General features: G+C 39.1%; 4 protein-coding genes across 5 annotated transcripts in view; 1 reads left to right on the top strand and 3 right to left on the bottom strand.

Moving 5' to 3' along the window:
* Positions 1–18,816, top strand: part of LOC145492428 (uncharacterized) — a 456,732-nt gene that overhangs the window by 347,230 nt on the left and 90,686 nt on the right. The gene's annotated exons all lie outside the window — the stretch shown is intronic.
* LOC145493641 (tyrosine-protein kinase receptor Tie-1-like) lies at positions 4,405–10,278 on the bottom strand. Its single transcript, XM_081473124.1, has 7 exons — positions 10,255–10,278; positions 10,020–10,142; positions 9,839–9,909; positions 6,536–6,576; positions 6,365–6,461; positions 5,533–5,632; positions 4,405–4,473 (listed from the first exon to the last, which is right to left on the bottom strand). The coding sequence occupies exons 1-7, from the start codon at positions 10,276–10,278 to the stop codon at positions 4,405–4,407; spliced, it is 525 nt and encodes a 174-aa protein (XP_081329250.1).
* The window catches only part of LOC145492270 (fibroblast growth factor receptor 1-A-like), a 70,911-nt gene continuing 58,546 nt past the window's right edge, over positions 6,452–18,816 (bottom strand). The window contains exon 19 of the mRNA XM_081471668.1: positions 6,452–6,461. The gene's annotated coding sequence lies outside the window, so the exon portion shown is untranslated. The remainder of the gene's footprint in view (positions 6,462–18,816) is intronic.
* Positions 10,261–15,259, bottom strand: LOC145493640 (receptor-type tyrosine-protein phosphatase S-like; the record flags this gene model as incomplete). Its single annotated transcript, XM_081473123.1, has 11 exons — positions 10,261–10,445; positions 10,945–11,055; positions 11,406–11,664; positions 12,237–12,276; positions 12,440–12,461; positions 12,960–13,079; positions 13,158–13,193; positions 13,383–13,694; positions 13,845–14,138; positions 14,509–14,775; positions 14,971–15,259. Coding segments are annotated over 11 exons (1,884 nt in total), but the record flags the coding sequence as incomplete, so codon positions are not given.

Raw genomic sequence — 18,816 nt, 5'->3', positions numbered from 1 at the left:
TTTTAAGTGAATGAGATACATGTCTTCGAAATTTAATTATTTTGCACCCAAAAAGACAACGCAACATTCCCTAAAATCAACCCAGTACACATTTAAACATTGCACAAAAACATTTGAGTGTTTTAAAGACGGAAGAATGATGTGGTTTTGCATGCGAGGCTATCAAACTTGCTTGATAAAATGGTGCGTCAAATGACGATTTTAACGGAATTTTGTAATTTGCATATTTCTTTGAAATAAAAGGATATTTTGCCAAAAAAACTATCCAGTAGTTTTTGTCATGCCCTAGCCTATCTACCATAAGAATATGAGCGAAATCGAATTTTCGATCCTTGCCGCGAAATTAAGAATTTGTCTGATTTTTACAGGCATGCACTCTTAAATTGAATCACTCTGGTCATGCATCAGTAACTGACTCGTCCCAGGACGTCTCTTATGTGAGAGACGACTAGGCAATATAGCTCGTTATATTGTGAACATTGTTTTGGAACAAAACCACCAGTGGCACATTGTATGTGAAATAGGAGATATTCTTCAATATTCTTACCTAGTTTTTATGGTCTTTCCAACATTTTATAGCTACTTTATTATTGTTTTTGTTTTGTATACAGGGCTGTCCTGAAAACCACTCATGTGAGGAATGCATCTTATTTAACAATTGTTCTTATCATAAATTGTTCTTATTTTATTTGAAAGTTAAAACGACGTGGGAAAACCCTATTGCCAAAGGCTAGCGTAAAATAGATGAAAGAAACTAACAGGCCACCAGTGGAATCAGCTTGTCAGTGGGCTGCTCTTGACACAAAAAAGGTACTAAATAAGAGGAAAAAAAACATTTAATCTTTCTCCTTTAACCATCACTGTATCAAGGACGGTAATCTCGTTCCCCGATATTTCGGCCGTAAATTTAATAGTAGGGTAGAAAGGGGGTTGTTAAGACATGGGTGCTGAATCTTAAATCATTCTATATAAGCTGATCAATGTAATGAGCAAACAGATTAACTCAGCGTCTATAACCCCGCCATATGAAATTTCTGGTGCAATAGATAATTTTTCCGGCAAAATCCTCGGCGTCTACATAGAGTGTAACGCTGTATCCGGTTCCTAAACGACACCAAACGATGATAACACAACGGTTTTAATAATGTCCAGAAAGCCCGCCATTACAAGCCGTAAAACAAAAACAACTATATCCAGGATACATCTCATTCTACTGAGCAAGCCCGAAAAGCCTCGGCTATGACATCATAACATTTGTACAGAGAGTTTTCACTCTTTAGTATCAGGTTTTTCAGAAGCTTTAATCTATAGATGGTCGAGGTTTAGAGAAAGATTTCCCCGGTTTATAGTTTATTTTTGGACATTTTCTAGCAAAACATGAACTGAGATGAATGAAAAATACATCGCGGTGCCAATTAGGGCTGAGCTTAGAATCTTTTTTAAGCGGGAATCTTCAAAAGCGGGTGATTTCTTGTCAACCACTGTTTCGACTTTCCGTTCTTGCTCGTGGTTTTTGTGATAAAAACGGCTCCAAACGACCCTTCCCCTATCACATCTTGTTTGCCGAGATCATTCCACTTAAACTGTGGAAGACCTTCAAAGCGACCGATTCTTTCTTCTTTAAAGTGAATGCAATGGGCACTTTGAAATTGTCTTCGCACGACTGCATGGCGTAGAAAGAGGTATCATTAAGCACACAATGACGGATTATACGCGAAATTCGCCGCCACATCGTTCGGGCATCGAGCATCGAATTACTTTATTGCTGGTTTTCAGTGTCACGCCGTTCAAAATAAATCAAAATAAAAAATCAAAACAGTTCAAATGATAAAGTCCAGAATCTTGAAGAGAAAAAAGGTAAATATGCAAAGACTTTCGCCAAGATTCAGGTCACAGCAATGTTTCTTACGCAAGATATGCGGAGAAATTTTTTACCCAAATTTATAGAGATTTTGATGGAGACGCCATGCTGGCGCCCATCCGGATAGCGGCCGGAAACCAGCAGAAACATCTGTCACTGAGTTTTGCTACAAAAGCGTGAATTTATCTCTTCAGGAACTCAAAAACATTTTAAAAGTAATACTTTTTCTAATACATGAACTGTTCAGATAGCCAAATTCCCCGAAATAAGTCACTCTTTTAACCAACATGTCAGCTTTATTGCCCGTCATGTAAATGCCGCGTCACGCAAAAGCTTAGAAATTCAAGCGTAGTCTATTACAAAGCCAAGAACCCACTTGGAGCGAAAATTTGTATGAATATTAGTTTCCAGCTGCTCTTATACATCATGAAAGTAAAATCTCAGGATGATTAATAGTTTTGTAGTTTGAATTTTAGCGACGTCATGTGAACCAGATTTAGGGGACTGTTGATTTATCGATTAAATAACCAAAAACGTGTTTTTCCTGCCATATATTTGTCGTTAAGTCGTAAGTCCTTCCATTAGCACATGATAAGGCTACGACAAATATCCATCGCTGTGAAACGGAGTTAAGATAAATCCAGGCGGTTCGATTCTTTGGTCGGCGGTCTAGCGGATCTCAAAGAGTGAGAATCGAGATTTGAACCGCTCCACTATCCCGCTAAACCGATGTGCTTTAATAGCGTGCAATATAATTACAATGAATAAATACCACAACTGTCTCTGTACCTGTTGAGTTGATACATGTGACAGAATAAATAGCTTCCGGTGGGAAACTGAGAGATTCTCGTTCACTTCTAAGTAAAGATTAACGCTATTAACTATTCCCCGTTTTAAAGATTCCCCGTTTTAAAGATTCCCCGTTTTAAAGATTCCCCGTTTTAAAGATTCCCCGTTTTAAAGATTCCCCGTTTTAAAGATTCCCGCTTTTAAAGATTCCTCATTTTAAAGATTCCCGCTTTTAAAGATTCCTCATTTTAAAGATTCTCCGTTCCCCGTTCCCCATTCCCGTTCCCCCTCCCGTTCCCCGTTCCCATTCCCCGATTCCTCGATTCCCCGATTCTCCGATTCCCCGATTCTCCGATTCCCCGATTCTCCGATTCCCCGATTCTCCGATTCCCGGATTCTCCGATTCCCCGATTCCCCGATTCCCCGATTCCCCGATTCTCCGATTCCCCGATTCCCCGATTCCCCGATTCTCCGATTCTCCGATTCCCCGATTCTCCGATTCTCCGATTCCCCGATTCGCCGATTCCCCGATTCCCCGATTCCCCGATTTTCCGATTCCCCGATTCCCCGATTCCCCGATTCGCCGATTCGCCGATTCCCCGATTCGCCGATTCCCCGATTCCCCGATTCCCCGATTCCCCGATTCGCCGATTCGCCGATTCGCCGATTCCCCGATTCCCCGATTCCCCGATTCTCCGATTCTCCGATTCCCCGATTCCCCGATTCCCCGATTCCCCGATTCCCCGATTCCCCGATTCCCCGATTCCCCGATTCCCCGATTCTCCGATTCCCGGATTCTCCGATTTTCCGATTCCCCGATTCCCCGATTCCCCGATTCCCCGATTCCCCGATTTTCCGATTCCCCGATTCCCCGATTCCCCGATTCCCCGATTCCCCGATTTTCCGATTCACCGATTCCCCGATTCCCCGATTCCCCGATTCCCCGATTCCCGTATTTCCCGTTCCCGTTTTAAAGATAGCCTTCCGGGATCAAAGAAACTGTTTAGAAAAGGTTTCAAGCCAATCAAATTAGGTTTCGCTAAGTTTTAAGGAGTGCCGTGTGAGAGCGAGAGAGGAAAGCGAACCTTCTGATCTTAAAATAAACTTGCATGTGAAGTTTGCGAAGAACGGCCTGTTGACTATTGGCATTCGTAACAAGCTCTTGAAACTACAGCTAACACCTCTACTTGATAATAGAATCAAGATGACTTCGAAACGTCGTAGTTTTATTCTTTTAATATTCATTATGAAATGTATCTCCAAATGTGCTCTTATTAGATTTATTATTAAGATAAATCTTAACTGGAACGTAGTCGAAAGTACTGAGCATGTGCACTGCTTAACGTGTCACATTCCTAACACACGATGACGAATTCGACTCCACCAGATGTTCTCTCCCGAAGAATGAGAACACTTGACCACGAGATTAAGTATCACAAATAAAATATCTACTCTAAACTTTAATTTCCACACTAAACTTCATGTAAGTGAATACGATTTTAAAAACTATCTTTACAAAATCACAGTGTTCTTTTACTTTCTCTGTAGCTGAGGTCCTTATTAGCACTGAACTGTCGTAAATGTTAATGTCTATCCAGAGTCACAACTGTCTTACTGTGAGGTTGTAGCACGGGCACCCACAACAAAAGCGGGAGCAAGCTTTTCAGAACAAAACTGAGCTATTGTTGCAGGCCTGGCAATCAAAAGTATTCAAAAAGCAGCGTCTTGATTGGCCAAGTCAGCCGATAAAACAGTCATTCAGCTGCGAGATCCTCAATATTTGCATACAAAGTGTTGTCATACTCTTTGAGGTTGACGTAGGTCTGTAACAGAACGGTAACTCATATTATAAGTAAGCTGTTATTTTCACGGGCAAATTGACAGTCACAGAGAAGAAGAAAGCTACAAACGAATAGTAAAAACATAATACATTATATAATTATCAAAAGGCCTGAACCCCAGCTGCAAAAAGGTTTTCAATTATATTTTGGAAGTCTTGATGTTTTAGCCTAAGTAAACAGTCGTCGTTTCCTTTAAATTTTACCGGTCGTCGACGAAACTGACGTCAAAACTGATAACGTAACCCAGCACTACCCATTTCCGACACATTTGCCTTTTCATAGCTTAGTGTTCGGGAGAATTTCGTAACAATATTTCGGCTGTATTTTGGGGTGAAGTAACAGAGCCCTGTCAGTGGTAAACAGCTCGGCCTTCTGTATGCGGGTTTTTATGACCATGTTTCAGGAATTGAAGACGAAACGAAACCGGTTATGACTCGAAATAAAAACTATATATAATGATATTTTCTTCAGGGACAAAGTATAAGCCAGAAAACAAGAAAGCCTCTGGCGCTAGTTAGATCACAGACAGTGTAAATTTTGGATCACTATGGATCGGAAAGAAGGAAGTATAGGCGATCGAGTATGCACCCAAAAGAAGACTTGAGTTCATAATCAAATGAAAAAAATGAATTGATGGTCTGATGGTTGACTTCAATTGAGTATGAATAGTAGAGAATAATCTTTAAAAGAGTAATGAATAAAATCTCTAGAATATCCAAAATTTGTTTTAAAATATTCCCCTGCAATCTTTCCGCCGCGTCTGAAAATCGTTACAATCAGTATATTTACTACATTTTTGTAAACTGCAATTATCACCATGCGGCAGATCACTTTAACAAACAGTGATTGCTTGGAACAAAGTATTGATTTACGTGAGTGCTCATGGGATTACATGCATGTATTAAGGCATAGGATGCAAAGCTGTGATAAAAGTCGAACTAAAAACTTACAAACTAATACCAAAGGGAAAATAAACATCATCAAATTTGCATTACTGAACATAAATGACAGGTTACAAAGAGTGCTTTCAGGTGAGTTTACCATGTGGTTTCTTTCCATTTCTTTCATCGTTTCCTTTAGTTTGGCAAACGTTGGTCGATCGCTGGGATTTTCTTCCCAACACTTTACCATAGTCTGGTATCTAACAAATAAAAACTTTTAGCAACAGCAAGAGGAGAGGAAAGACGATTTGTAACTACAATTAAATCATTCAAACGACCACATGGCATTCATGATTCAACCGAAATTTTTTGTTAGAAATCTACCTGTAGGATCTATTCTTAAATAAAGACATCTTGTACACCCGACATTAAAACCTTTTAGCCTTTTGAAAGATAATGTTTATGGGTCTCGCTAACAAATCTGGTAAAAAGAAATAGCTGATAGTTAGCCATTGTATAATCTCTTATAGCGGGATCTTTGTTTACAATATCTGTTTCCTTACCAAACGCTTCAGTTTCTGATAGAAAGAACCTGATTTATTAAAGACTTGATGTATAACGCGGCTTTAAAAAGTCCAAAGTTATACAAAGACTATATGGGCTCATCAGGACATTTACAACCTAAAAAAAGGTTTGCGGTTTTTGAAACTCAATATCACTTCAATATCACACCCAAAGAGCTAAAACTTTCACCGATTAGTTTCATAAGCTGTCTAAAGGAGGGTGCTAGAAAGGCACAATGTAAACAATGATCGCAGCAAAGATTTCCCTGAAGACAACAGTATGACGCCAGCCCGTTGCCAGTGATCTGTTTGCTCGTGTTTTGGCAACCATTTTTACCGTGTTATTGCGTCACAACGTTGTCTATTTAAGTGCACACATCGGCTAACTATGTTTCACATAAAAAAATGTGTAACAACACATGTATTTACAGTTTGTTATCCACATGTTTCGGTTTCGGCATTCTGAATCCTTCCTGAAGTTTTGTTGCGATTTGGCGAGGGTTTATTCCTGGATAAGGAGATCCACCTAGATTTGATAAACACAGGCAACATGATGGTTTGCACGACTCAGTTATAGCTTAAATGTAAATGTTGTGTTACCTATGGTGAGAATCTCGTACAGCAGCACGCCATAGCTCCAACTGCCAAAACAGACAACATAAATAATACATTACTGGTATCAAAAAATTGTACGGAAAGAGGAGTTGTAAATGTAAATCTGTAAAAAAAGTGGTCATGCACTTAGCTATACAAGCACTAAGCTCAGCTAGTTTACAGGCATGCCACTGAAACAAAGGAAACAATATTTCAAATAAACGTAACATAGTTAATAATCCCAACCGGCAGGAGGCAAACCAGATGGCTATTTACAAAGCGTGACCGAGGATTTAAACTCGGAACTACTGAGAAACAAATCCCGCAAGTGGTAGGGTGGAGGCCTTGAACCCGAAACCTCAGGACTACAACACCAGCGCCCTAAGCCACTCGGCCACGCTGCCTCCTCAAGGAGTTGGTGAAACAATGAAGGGAAACAAAGGTTGTTAAAGCCACCACTGCTTGGCTTTTTGTTTCGTTTCCTCAGAAACGAAACGGTATTGTTTTCAGTTCAGGGGTGAACTATTTACATAGTGATTTGTAATATCCAATCAGAGTAAAGTTCGTAATTGTTAATGTAAATACGGTGGAAATTGGGTCATCGCAAGAAAATGTGGCGTTCCGAACATTTCAATTGCTGCTTTATTCGAAAATGGGGAATTACGACTGAAACTCTCGTTTCTCGTTATTAAAATACACAAGAAAACTACACACTGGGCTTCTATTCGGATAGTAATAGTAAAAGGAAGTTTATTTTGGAGGTAGAGAGACCGCCAGACCACGCGATTTCTCCGCTAATGTGATATTTCAAGCCCATGGAAGCAGTTCGTTTTGTTTAGTTCAACGAAGAAATGGTACTGTTTTCCGTTTCAGAGTGATTTATTGACATAGCAATTATAAATGTTATCAGCCAGTAACGCTTGTAATTCACAAGGTAAACATGTTCAAGAAAAATAACTTCTCGAAACTAAATTTTATTTCTTGACACGGAAAGAAAAGGAAATTAAAATGTCATGCAGGTGGAAATAATTGGCGACTTAAATGTTCCTAAGTTTTACTGAAACGATGTATTCTAGAGAAACGAAGAGATCTGTTTCCGTGCTTGATTTAAATGTGATTAAGATCACAACTACGGCGACATAATTTGGGTCAATCAGAACACTTGTCAGGAATAACAATCCCGCCCCTTTTCTGTGGCTGTTTACGCGAAAAGAACACGCACTTGGAGCGTTTGGAGGATACTACAGATACGAGATATTGTGGAAGGTAACTAATTCATCGTATTGTAATTTAATTAACGTTGGCATATTGCAAAATAGGCACAATGTGGCTTTTTTATCAGTGAGGTTTTCTTCATATGGCAGGTGTCGACATTTTCCAGATTTAGTTGAATTTCTCGAATTTTCCGCCACAATTCCAGTAACTTTACTTCTTAGAGCGCAATTTTAAAAATAAGAAAATTTGTATTTCGACATACCGCGGCATTTCAAGAGCTGGTTTCCATGAAAACACCGATAGCATTTGTATTTTAGCTTCATAATATTCAAGCGAAAGTGTGTCGTCACACATGAGGCGTCCTTTTTTAAAAGAAAAATATACTGCGTCACTGACAACCAAACGTAGAGCGCCACATCCACTCCAATCAAGGACTGCCCGCACAGAAATGGAAAAATTATGCGTCAAATGCTTTTGCCTCTCAGCTTTATTTAGCCTCACACACAATACTTTGAATTTCTGAAAAATTTGGCGGGGCTGTGCGGCCCGCTTCCCAAAGCACTTACCCTATTTAAGACCAAAGTCTGCGATTTTTGCAACCTATTTATGGCCTGACCCTTAAATTAATACCCAGTTTCAGACCTGCCGTAGTTTTCTAGGTCAGAATGATGTTAAAGGTATTGTGAATGGCTTTAGTTGCTGGTCTTATCGATAATGATGAAAAAAGTAGCTTCTTCTAAAAAACATACCTAATTCAAGACTAGAGTGCAAAAACCATACCCAGTTTGAGACCAAAATTACCAAAATCGATATTCTACTTCTGACTAAAATGTCTTAAAAAACACGTCCCTCTGACGCTGGACATACCTATATAGTCGATGTAAGGGAGCACCCCCCCTCCCCTAGGGCAGAGTCAAAGTGAAGTATCACAAGAAAATACATTTCGAAGCGCGTTGACTGTAATAACTGATACATATGTGGACAACTTAAATTAATTGGCCCTTTCTCTTTTACAATAGGTTCAGTACTAAACCTTACCTGGCCGAAAAACCCCAGGCCCTGACAACTGAGCAGATCAGTGCGGTGCAAAGCGGCGCATTAGCACATATCCCTCTCACCCCAGGACTTCTCATGCACAAGATATCCAAACCCCGACCTTTCTCAGACTTTCAATACCTTTCCGGAAACGAAGCACCATTTCTTTCTGAAAAATAGCTTCTTGTTGATATTGCCCTTCATGTTTCTCAGTCTGTTGAGCAAACTGTAATTCCCAAGAATTCGATCTTTTTAGAGAATCGCTTTGTCATAGATCTAGATATATATTTTTTAAATCAGAACTTGCGGTCAAAAAACATTTTTCATAGCTTTAAGAATTATTGCATCCAGTTATTATGTCAGAATAAACTTCTTTAATTGTGAATAGCTTTTACCAACTCTACACGAAACGCGTGTTTTGGGCTGTCAAGGGAATACGGAAATATCCAATCAAACCGGGAGGGAGAGGGGGAGGGGAAAAAAACGGTTCATAACGGGCCTAGGCATGTCTGGGTATTTTTGGTGCAATGGCTGCTCAAATTTGTACAAATATTGAGCAACAATTTATGAGTAAACCACGAGACCTTCAACATCTCCACTCACGTTTCCTTATGCACCCTCCATGAAGTATATATATTGGGCAACCATCACGATATTATCACAGAAAATTAATTAGCCTTATCTTCCTCGGTCAATTTTCAAAACCAGTGACTTCCCTTTGTTCTTTCTTTTACTCTCAGTCATTCTGGTTTGGTTCAAATGTCGACCCACCTCTCCATCCTCTCTAACCTCGAAGGTCATTCTGTACAGTTTGCTTGTGGGGATCGGAGTTCCAAGGAGTCCAAGATTTTTCTTTGCCTCTAGCGGCAGACCATTTCCTTTCTACAGGCGAAATGCTCAGCAGGAAATTCCAGTGTCTTTTATTATTGGTTTTTTAAAAAGAATCAAAAGCGTTGATGAGCACCTGGTAAAAATCTTATCCTTTATGAACTTTTATAAACCCTTGAAAAACAACTGCACGTGGAGACAAATGTTGTTAAGTCGTTGTTTAGCACTTACACGTCACTTTGTGTTGTGTATGTTCCATATAACAAAGCTTCATAAGCAGTCCACTTAACAGGCAACCGGCCCTGAGAGAAAAATAAATAAATAAACAACTTAACCAGAAGTCTTTCTGCTATCCTATGATATTTGTCGGATGTTTATCAGTAATCCCATTCGGTCAGGCTTATGTACTCACTCGACTTTGTTTGGTGTAAATATCATCTTGCTGAACATTCCTCGCCATCCCAAAATCTGTCACCTTACATTTCTCTCCTTCACCAACAAGAACATTTCTGGCCGCCAAGTCACGATGGATTATCTGAAACAGATGTCGTTTTAAGTTGATCTGCTTTACTGCTATTGGGTTAAATATTTCCTATTTCGAAAATACCCTTTCAGTCACTGAATTGCAATTATTATAAGGTTTTTACCTTCCTCGACGACAAATAAGCCATCCCGTCAGCTATCTGGCACGCAAATCTCATCAACTACTTTGAAGTTAGGTTGGTTTCCGGCTTTCTATCCGGGTTATTAAAATAAGTGTCATTGAGCCCACGACTCTTTCTCAAATAACCCAGCAGATCACCGTACGGCACATACTCAATAAGGACCAGTAACGGATCTAAAAGAAAGGAGATACAGCCATCACGTAAAGCACAAAAAGAAAACAAAGATTTGAATTGACTTCACGGCTAGAGCATTAGCGAAGAGAGGAAGTGTTTTTTTCGCACTGATGTAAAGTACACAAGAAAAGGCTTATTTACGTGTAGTTCATTTTACAACTTAAATGCCGGTTATAAGCCCTCTAAGTGATCCTCTCTTATAAGAATCCCTGGTTAGAGACCCAGCCGTTTGCTAATGAAGGTCGGGTTTCCAAAAAATGTAAGCCTTCCGCAGTGTTTCCGTGTTATTTCCTCACAGAACATTGCACTTCAAATACAAATAGGCCTAGGAAGGTTTTTAGTCAATTCTGAAATGTGAAGTGAAACAACGAGCTTATTTGGTAGTCAGGCTGTCTTTCTTAATAATCTATAAGCGAATTTTGTTTAAACGCTCTTAAAAATTGAAGAATACGCCCATATTAACATGTTCCAATGATATTTTAAGAGCATTTCCCTTACCCGACTCAGTAACGCATCCTATCAGCTTGATCACGTGAGGATGAGGCTTCAGTTTTTTCATCACCTCAAGTTCTGAAAGCAGGTCTATCCGGTCGGATTCAGGAGCGTTGTCTATTTGAGGCAAATGAAATTAACAATAACATGTTAGTCAATGAACGAATGAACGAATAAACGAATGTATCAATCAAACAATCGATTGATCAATCGATCAATTCAATGAATCCTGTTCAACGATAACTCGATTCTGGAAAAAGAAGAATTTAAATAGACCATTTTCGATATATCAAAATTCTAACTTGGCTCCGAGGCTCAGGGGAATAAAACAAAAGCAATCACATCGAGTTTAAGTGATGAATGATTAATTTCTTTTGTTTTATTCCTCCAAGCCTCGGAGCCATGTTAGAATTTTAATATATCGAAAATGGCCTATTGTCTCTTTAACTAAAAGTTTTCTATATAACCTTTCAACATTTTCACAGCCACAGTTATGACCCTTTGGCTGCCATAGATGTTCTTAGCTGTTGCCTGAGCGACTTGGGAGAAAGCCCCCTTTCCGATATGTTTAATGATATCGACTTGTTCTCGACCGATCTCCCAGCTTCTTGTTGAAGGATAAAGCGGCATGTAGTCTCCACCACTGTTAGGAATCTCGTAGGTTGTGTTGGTAGTGTCACTTGTTTCTGTGGACTGAACTTCTGCTTCGTGGTGGTCAACAGGGCTCTTGAAAGGACAGAAAATAAGTTATGAAACTTTACGACAAAACTAACTTCATCAGCGTAATAGCAGCTGCGTCGTATGCTCATAAATGATTCGAACCCGTTTGGGGGGGGGGAGAGGGGTGGGGGGTGGACACCACTAAGAAGTACCAATTCTAAAACAACACATCAGCTGAAACTTTCATAATTTTCGATACCGATAGATACGATTGCTTCGAACACCCTTTACTTGTAAAGTATATGAAAGTATTGTCATAAATCAGTTGATTGTCAAATATCTCCTGTCATATTTTTTTCGGCTCAATACTGATCCTAAAAGATACCGCGAAAGCTCCCGCTGTGGACTGTTTAAGGCTTGACACCATAAGAGGTACCACAACTGCCTTTTCAACCCCAATAGGTACGACGAACACACCCGTTCTTCTTATATGGCAGTTCTCTTTTCGGATATTCGAAGGAATTCATTTTATTTATCAGAAAGAAAATTTCCTTCCTGTGTCTATTCCAACCTGTTTCTGCTAGAAACAGCTTTTTCCGTGAGCCTATACCGAAAGAGAAATGGAAAGAACAACTTACCATCTGAATGGAATCTGCACGTGACGAAGACCTGCCAATGCTGCAATTAGAAAACATTTCATTTTAAATTCTTAACTCTTTGAAATAAGCACTGTTGTTGCTTCCTAAGTGTGTTGTTCAATTAAAACTTTCCCTAAGGCAAAGGATAAACTATACAAACATTTGAGATTTTTTCACCACTGAACTTTGATTGTTGTACTCACCGTTGTCCAGACTTAAGAATTGCTGAAAAACAAGAAAGTGTCCTGAGAATGACAAAATATATAAAGAAACGAATTGGGCTTCTTTAAAAAAGTTTCATGCCACGATGCCTTCATAAGAGATCTCTTTTTAGGAATTTTGTCGACTATTTTAAGAAACAGCATGAGTAAGAGAATCCGTAACATTTTAGTTAAGCTCGTATCTTAGGCATCCGAGACTTCCGTTGCATGCTTGGATCGGCCCGAGCCCAACTTGACATGGAGTCCGGAAGGTTCTCCTTAGGATGGACTTACGGGAACACTCTGCCCAGAAGGGCTACATATCACGATGAGGATGTATAAAATGGGTAGGGAATTTCATGATTTGAACGGCAGAAAAGGATAGGAAAAGTGTCCTGTAGGGGCCATTTCAGACAAAGGTAACGACTAATTTATTCAAGTATGAGGAATTGAGTGTAATTCCGCTTGGACGACTCGATACCTTTGTTAATTTAAATTGCAGTAAGGCATGTGATACGATTACCTGGACCTCGACGTATTCTCCAGTGGATAACGCTAATAACAACTATGATTATCACCAATAGGATTATGACACTGAGATAAACAGCATGAAGAATCTCCAATTCTTTGTCGCACCTAACAACTGATAATAATCATAATAAAGGTTAGAAATAGGACCACGTGTTCAGTTATGAAGGTATACACCGAATTGTTTCATTACCTTTTTTATTCTGGTTCGCAGTGGATCTAGTGGACTCTACAATAACAGGAAAGAAGACAGAATTAGGATTGACACTAAAAACAGTACTCGAAGATAATAATACTAACTATTCTGTAAGGATTCAGATTAATCTATTTACAGTACAATGTTACTCATTTGTTTTGAAGAAAAGAAATTTGGAGATCAAAAACTAGTTAAATAATTTGTATTTTATTATTATTGTACCTCCTAAAACTCTGATCCTCTTTATATTGTGCTTTTCTTTCAAACTTTCTCCATATTTGTTGGTTGCAGTCACCACTAAGTCATACCGCTGGCCTTCTCTGAGTGTGACGGCGTAAGCATGGATAGAGACATCATAAATGACCTCAATCTTTATCCAGGTTCCTACGGTATCGTTACTTGTAACGTTTCGAATATACACCGTGTATCGTGTGATGTCCGCTCCATTGCTGCTTGGCGTTGTCCATTTTATGACCACTTCATCGCTGTGTATTTCGGCAGGCAAGTCTATGATGTCTGGTGTTCCGGGAATTCCTGAGTAAAAACAATATTCAAGATACTGTTTACTAACAGTCGGATAAAATTTGAAATGTTGCCCCATTCTTTCCGAAATAGTAGTTTAAGGGACATCTTCCCTTCATCAAGGTTGAACATTCAATTACGGAAAGCTTCTGAATATCTTACCGATAACCTTTGTTCTGATAGTCTTTTGCACAGGTGCACCTTCAAAGACAGCATTTCTGGCAAACACCTTCACGTTGTACTCGGTATTTCGCTCCAAATCTCCAACAGACAGACTGGTTATTCCAGGGTCACTAATATTAACATTCTTTATCTCAGTGCTACCCTTTAGTATAACCACTCGGTATGCTGTGACAGGAATCCCTCCATCATCAGTTGGTGCAGTCCATTTTACTGTCAGTGAGGTGGCTTGAATGTCTGTGGCTGAAGATATGATGACCGGATATCCTGGTTCTTCTAACGAAATCAAAAGAAGACATTTGATTTGCATCATTATATCTCGCTTTGTGTTGAAATGAAGTTGACAGTATGTTGTAACAGTCCCACACCCTGATCGTTAAATTAGTGGTAACGACGTCTTTTGAATGTGGAAACCCGTAATAACCAGGGAAAAGAATCCTTTATTTCCGGATTTTAATTTTCAATTTTTAACTTCCATGGCTGTTAATACTGTATAGGTTTAACCAAAATATGTAATCAAAACGTCAGGTCAGCGTTAACTTTCTACAGCACTTAAGCGAACTGGTTAACTTTTAGATAATAAGAGAAACGGGCTTTTATATAGCTGGACTATTAAGTTCAAATACTTTGTTAAGCTGACAAATACGTATTTGTTCCAGAGTCAGCGAGATGTCTTTTAAAGAATCAAGGCCATTGTAAGCGACACACTTGTATTCACCAAAATTTTTTTCATCATTTAAGGACACCTCCACTGTACTTTCTTTAGTTGTGACTGTGTTTAGTTTATTTCCATCAGGTTTGTACCAGATGAGTGTTGGTGCAGGAACACCATCTGATACACACTTCAACGTCACTGTCTGACCAATCCAAGACTTTGCAGTTGATGAAGTAACACTTACTATTTCTGCCGGGTCTGTGGAAGAAAAAAAAAGTTCGCTTCAGACCTTAGGCAAAAGGAACTCCACCCAAAATTTTAAAGCTTATCTTCGATGTCTAATTGGGAAAGTCCGCAAGATAATTAAACTTTCGTGTGCCTTTTAAAACAGCCAAGTCAAAAGATAGATATAAAACTGTGCGTAATGAACATGTAATAATAACTCAGACTCACAACGAACCACCAAGATCTCTTTGTGAGATTTTGTTCCTGCTGAGTTGTTAGCTGTACATATATAAAGTCCATCATCTGTCCTCTTTATTTGATCGAAGCTCAAATACGCTGTTTTCCTCCCGGAACTTTTTATTTTTCCATTTCGTATCCATGATACTTCCGGGTCTGGTTTTCCAGTCGCTGTGCAACTGATATTGACTGAAGATCCTTCAATGTAACTTCCGTTTATTGATGGTGGGCTGATAACAGGTATTTCTACGAAGAAAGGAAATTGTTGAGCAGTGTTAAAAAAAAAGGATTACAGCTAGTACCTAACATATCAATCAGAAGAGACGGCCGTGTTTTACCTTTTTTCCAACACCGCGAAGGGAGTCGAAAATACGACATGAAGCGGAGTATTTTTGACTAACTTCGAGGTGTTTGGAAATGTGTTTGATATATCTTCTCAATCAGACACTAAAACTAAAACTACGCGGGGGAAACGGAAAAAGGAACTGCAAACATGTACGTTTATTTAGATATCTAGATAGCAGCAGACATGTAGAGATTTTAAGGAAAACGACCAATTTTTTAAGTTTAAAAGACATGTTTCGACAGAACTTCTGTCATCTTCAGTTGAATGAATGATTACAAAGCAAGTTGAATAATAAGTAGGCAAAAATGCTAATTAAGACAAATAGTAACAACAGAACGTGAAAAGGTGTAAATTAAAAGGATAATTTTAGATTTACATGGTGTAATTGCTGATTGAGGCAAGGTAGTTCTTTTTGAATATGGATAGCCTCCTTTATCTTGAGTTGAAACCTGGTAGTGGCGTGATCTAAAATATGAAAGCAGTCTATTGAACACAATGAGCGACAACGTTCAGAATTCTGAAGATGTTTGAAGATGTGAGAGGCCCTATCAGATGTTTTATTAAAGGCAAGTCAAACAATAGCAAGAAGCCATTTTCCAGTACGGACAAAAAGGTACCTCGAGTGAATGATGATACCGATGGTGACAATGATTCACAGTTTTTTTTTTTTTTTTCAATTTAATTACTGTCGCAAGTAATTCGAATTTGCTTTGGTGCAGCTTTACTACGTTTTTTGATTGGTTTAAGATGTTTCTGCGCCTCCTAATCAACCAATCATATGCAAAACCTGAACTTATTGTGACTCGGTATGTACTTCTCCCGCGCCAGGTACGTGTATTTGATACGAGTCCCCATAGGTTCACTTTGTTGTTTTTGTCCGTTGCAGTTGCTAATCACATAATGTGTTTTCTTTCTGATAATAAGTTATTATGTGATAATCAACATGGCTTAAGACCACATCTTTCATGTGTAACTGAGTTGCTCCAGCTTGTCCATGAGTGGCTTAGTATTCTTGAAGTGCGTGGCTCTGTGGATGCAATTTTTCTAGACTTTGCGAAAGCCTTCGATAAAGTCTTCCATCCACACCTGCTACTAAAACTCCAACATCATGGAATCAAGGGTCAATTATTGGAATGGATTTCAGATTTCTTGACTACAAGAAGACAAAGAGTGGCGATGGCTATTCTTCCGGCTGGTCTGAGGCGACATCTGGCATACCTCAAGGAAGTATTTTGGGCCCCTTGCTCTTTCTCGTTTATATTAATGACTTTCCTTTAGCAGTTAAGTGTAACTGTGGACTCTTTGCTGACGACAGTATGCTTCATCGGAAAGTTACTTCAGAGTCGGATTGTGAAGATCTCCAAACTGACCTCCATAGTGCCTATGACTGGTGTAACTCCTGGCTTGTTACTCTGAAGTCCGAAAAGTCCAAGGTCCTACACCTATCGAAAGCCAAGGATCCATATCATCATGAGTACTGGTTGTCTGACAAACCCTTATCAGCAGTAGATCACCACAAGCACCTTGGTGTCTGGCTGGAGTCTTCCCTGTCTTGGGATTACCATATAAACTATATCTGTGGTAAAGCTAATAAAGTTCTAGGTTTGATAAGGCGAACCTTTGGTCCAAACAATCCTGAAGGAGTTTCGATGGCATATAAGACTTTAGTACGTCCAATTTTGGAATATGGTTGTCAGGTCTGGAATCCGTATTTAGTGAAACACATTAAAAGTATAGGGTCGATACTGAGGCGAGCTACTCGAGTCATTTGCGGATCAGAGAAAAAATATCAGGAGAGACTTGGGGTCCTTAAATGGCCTTCGCTTGAGTTATGAAGGAAGTTTATCTGCTTAGTGCAGATGTACAAGATTATTTTCGGACACTGTGACGTAGATCCTCGTATGCTTTTTGATTTTAACGTATTAGCGAAAACGCGTAGGCACCATAATTTTAAGATAAGACCAAAGACGACACGTACAAATTACTTAAAATATTTATTTTTTAATCGCTACACAACTGACTGGAATGATATTCCATCGAACATTCTGCATGCACCTTCATTAACGTGCCTCAGCTATTCACACCTTTGTAGTGTCTGCCTATAACAGTGAGGAGTTTACTCTGTGGTCACTGAGTTTTGCCATCTACTCGGGCACTTTGTCAGTTCAGGTCCATTGGGTGGGAGTCAAAATACAATCAACTCCAGTTTCTTTCCTAATTACATAGCTACAAATAGTTTGAAAGCTCTGTATAATTCATTTACTGTAAAGAAATTTACCTTTGGTTACTTCTATCTTAAATTTTAGAATGTCAGATATTTTTCACATCAAAGTATGGAGGAAGTACTGTGACAGGGTTGATCGGCTCTTCTGTTAACTTCACCTGGAGCTTGTCTGGTGATATTAGATCGATTTCTTGGGGATTAAAGGATGCTGGGATTAATACCATTCAGAATAACGGATTACTGGTTTTCATTGACAAAAGCGGTTCAGTTTCAGTGACAGTTCCTTCAGCATATAATGGGCGTGTCAGAGGAGGTGGGAACGTAACCTGTGGTCTGGCCATCTTCACTCTTAGTTCGATCAAAAAGAGCGATGAAAGATTTTATGGCTGCGTGATAAGACCGAATGATGCTTTTGATAACGAACAATTTGATGCTGTCCACTTGGTTGTTGAAGGTGAGTACGTTAAATACTGTAATTCATAACTTATTTGTGGTTTTGTTCGGACAGTTAAATCTAAACAGTGTGGGAGAATGATCGCTAATGGCAGGTGATAACTTTAAGCAAGAAATAACCTACATGTAGAGTAAGCAGGCGCCTGAAAGAATTTAGAATATGTAATTGACTCCGCAATAAAAAAAGTTATGTTCTGTTTTGCAACTGCTGACGAAGTATATAACTGTGAACACTGTGAAGATCGCGTTTGATATTATTCCTTCATTTCTAGTCGATATTTATCAAAGGCACGGATTGTTTCGGTAAATTATTTGTTCGGATGAGAATTGTCTCCTCGACATTTTGTGATATTAAAAATTTAATGCCTGTTGTTTTCCCATTGATAAATATTTCGTTCTAGGAACCGAAAAAAGGTCAGCTATGATTTTTGGAAAGGCAGTAACACCTAAGGCGTTTGCGACTGGACAAAAAAACCTAAATGAATTCGACTAAACTCAAGTTCCCCTAGCCGAAAGACCAAACAAATAAAATTTTATAGCGCAGCCTAAAATTAACCTACGGAGCTTTAAAAGCATTCGAGAGAGCTTTAAATGCATTTGAGAGAAAACCGTCTTTGGGTGCCCCTGCTTGTATCCCGTATCCCGTATGTGCATTATTACGTCTGTCCTTCAATTTACCACAAGCAATTACCAATCAAAATGGGAGAATAATTTGATTATGATATAAGAGATATCTGCTGCATGTAAAGATGTTGTCAAACATTTGTGGTGTATGGGGAGACCAGATAACCCGCTAGAGCAAGAGACAATAGCA

This window comes from Orbicella franksi, chromosome 7 (genome assembly GCF_964199315.1).
Source record: "Orbicella franksi chromosome 7, jaOrbFran1.1, whole genome shotgun sequence".
NCBI lineage: Eukaryota > Metazoa > Cnidaria > Anthozoa > Scleractinia > Merulinidae > Orbicella > Orbicella franksi.
The sequence above is the reverse complement of the archived record's forward strand: the minus strand, read 5'-3'. Positions and strand labels throughout refer to the sequence as shown.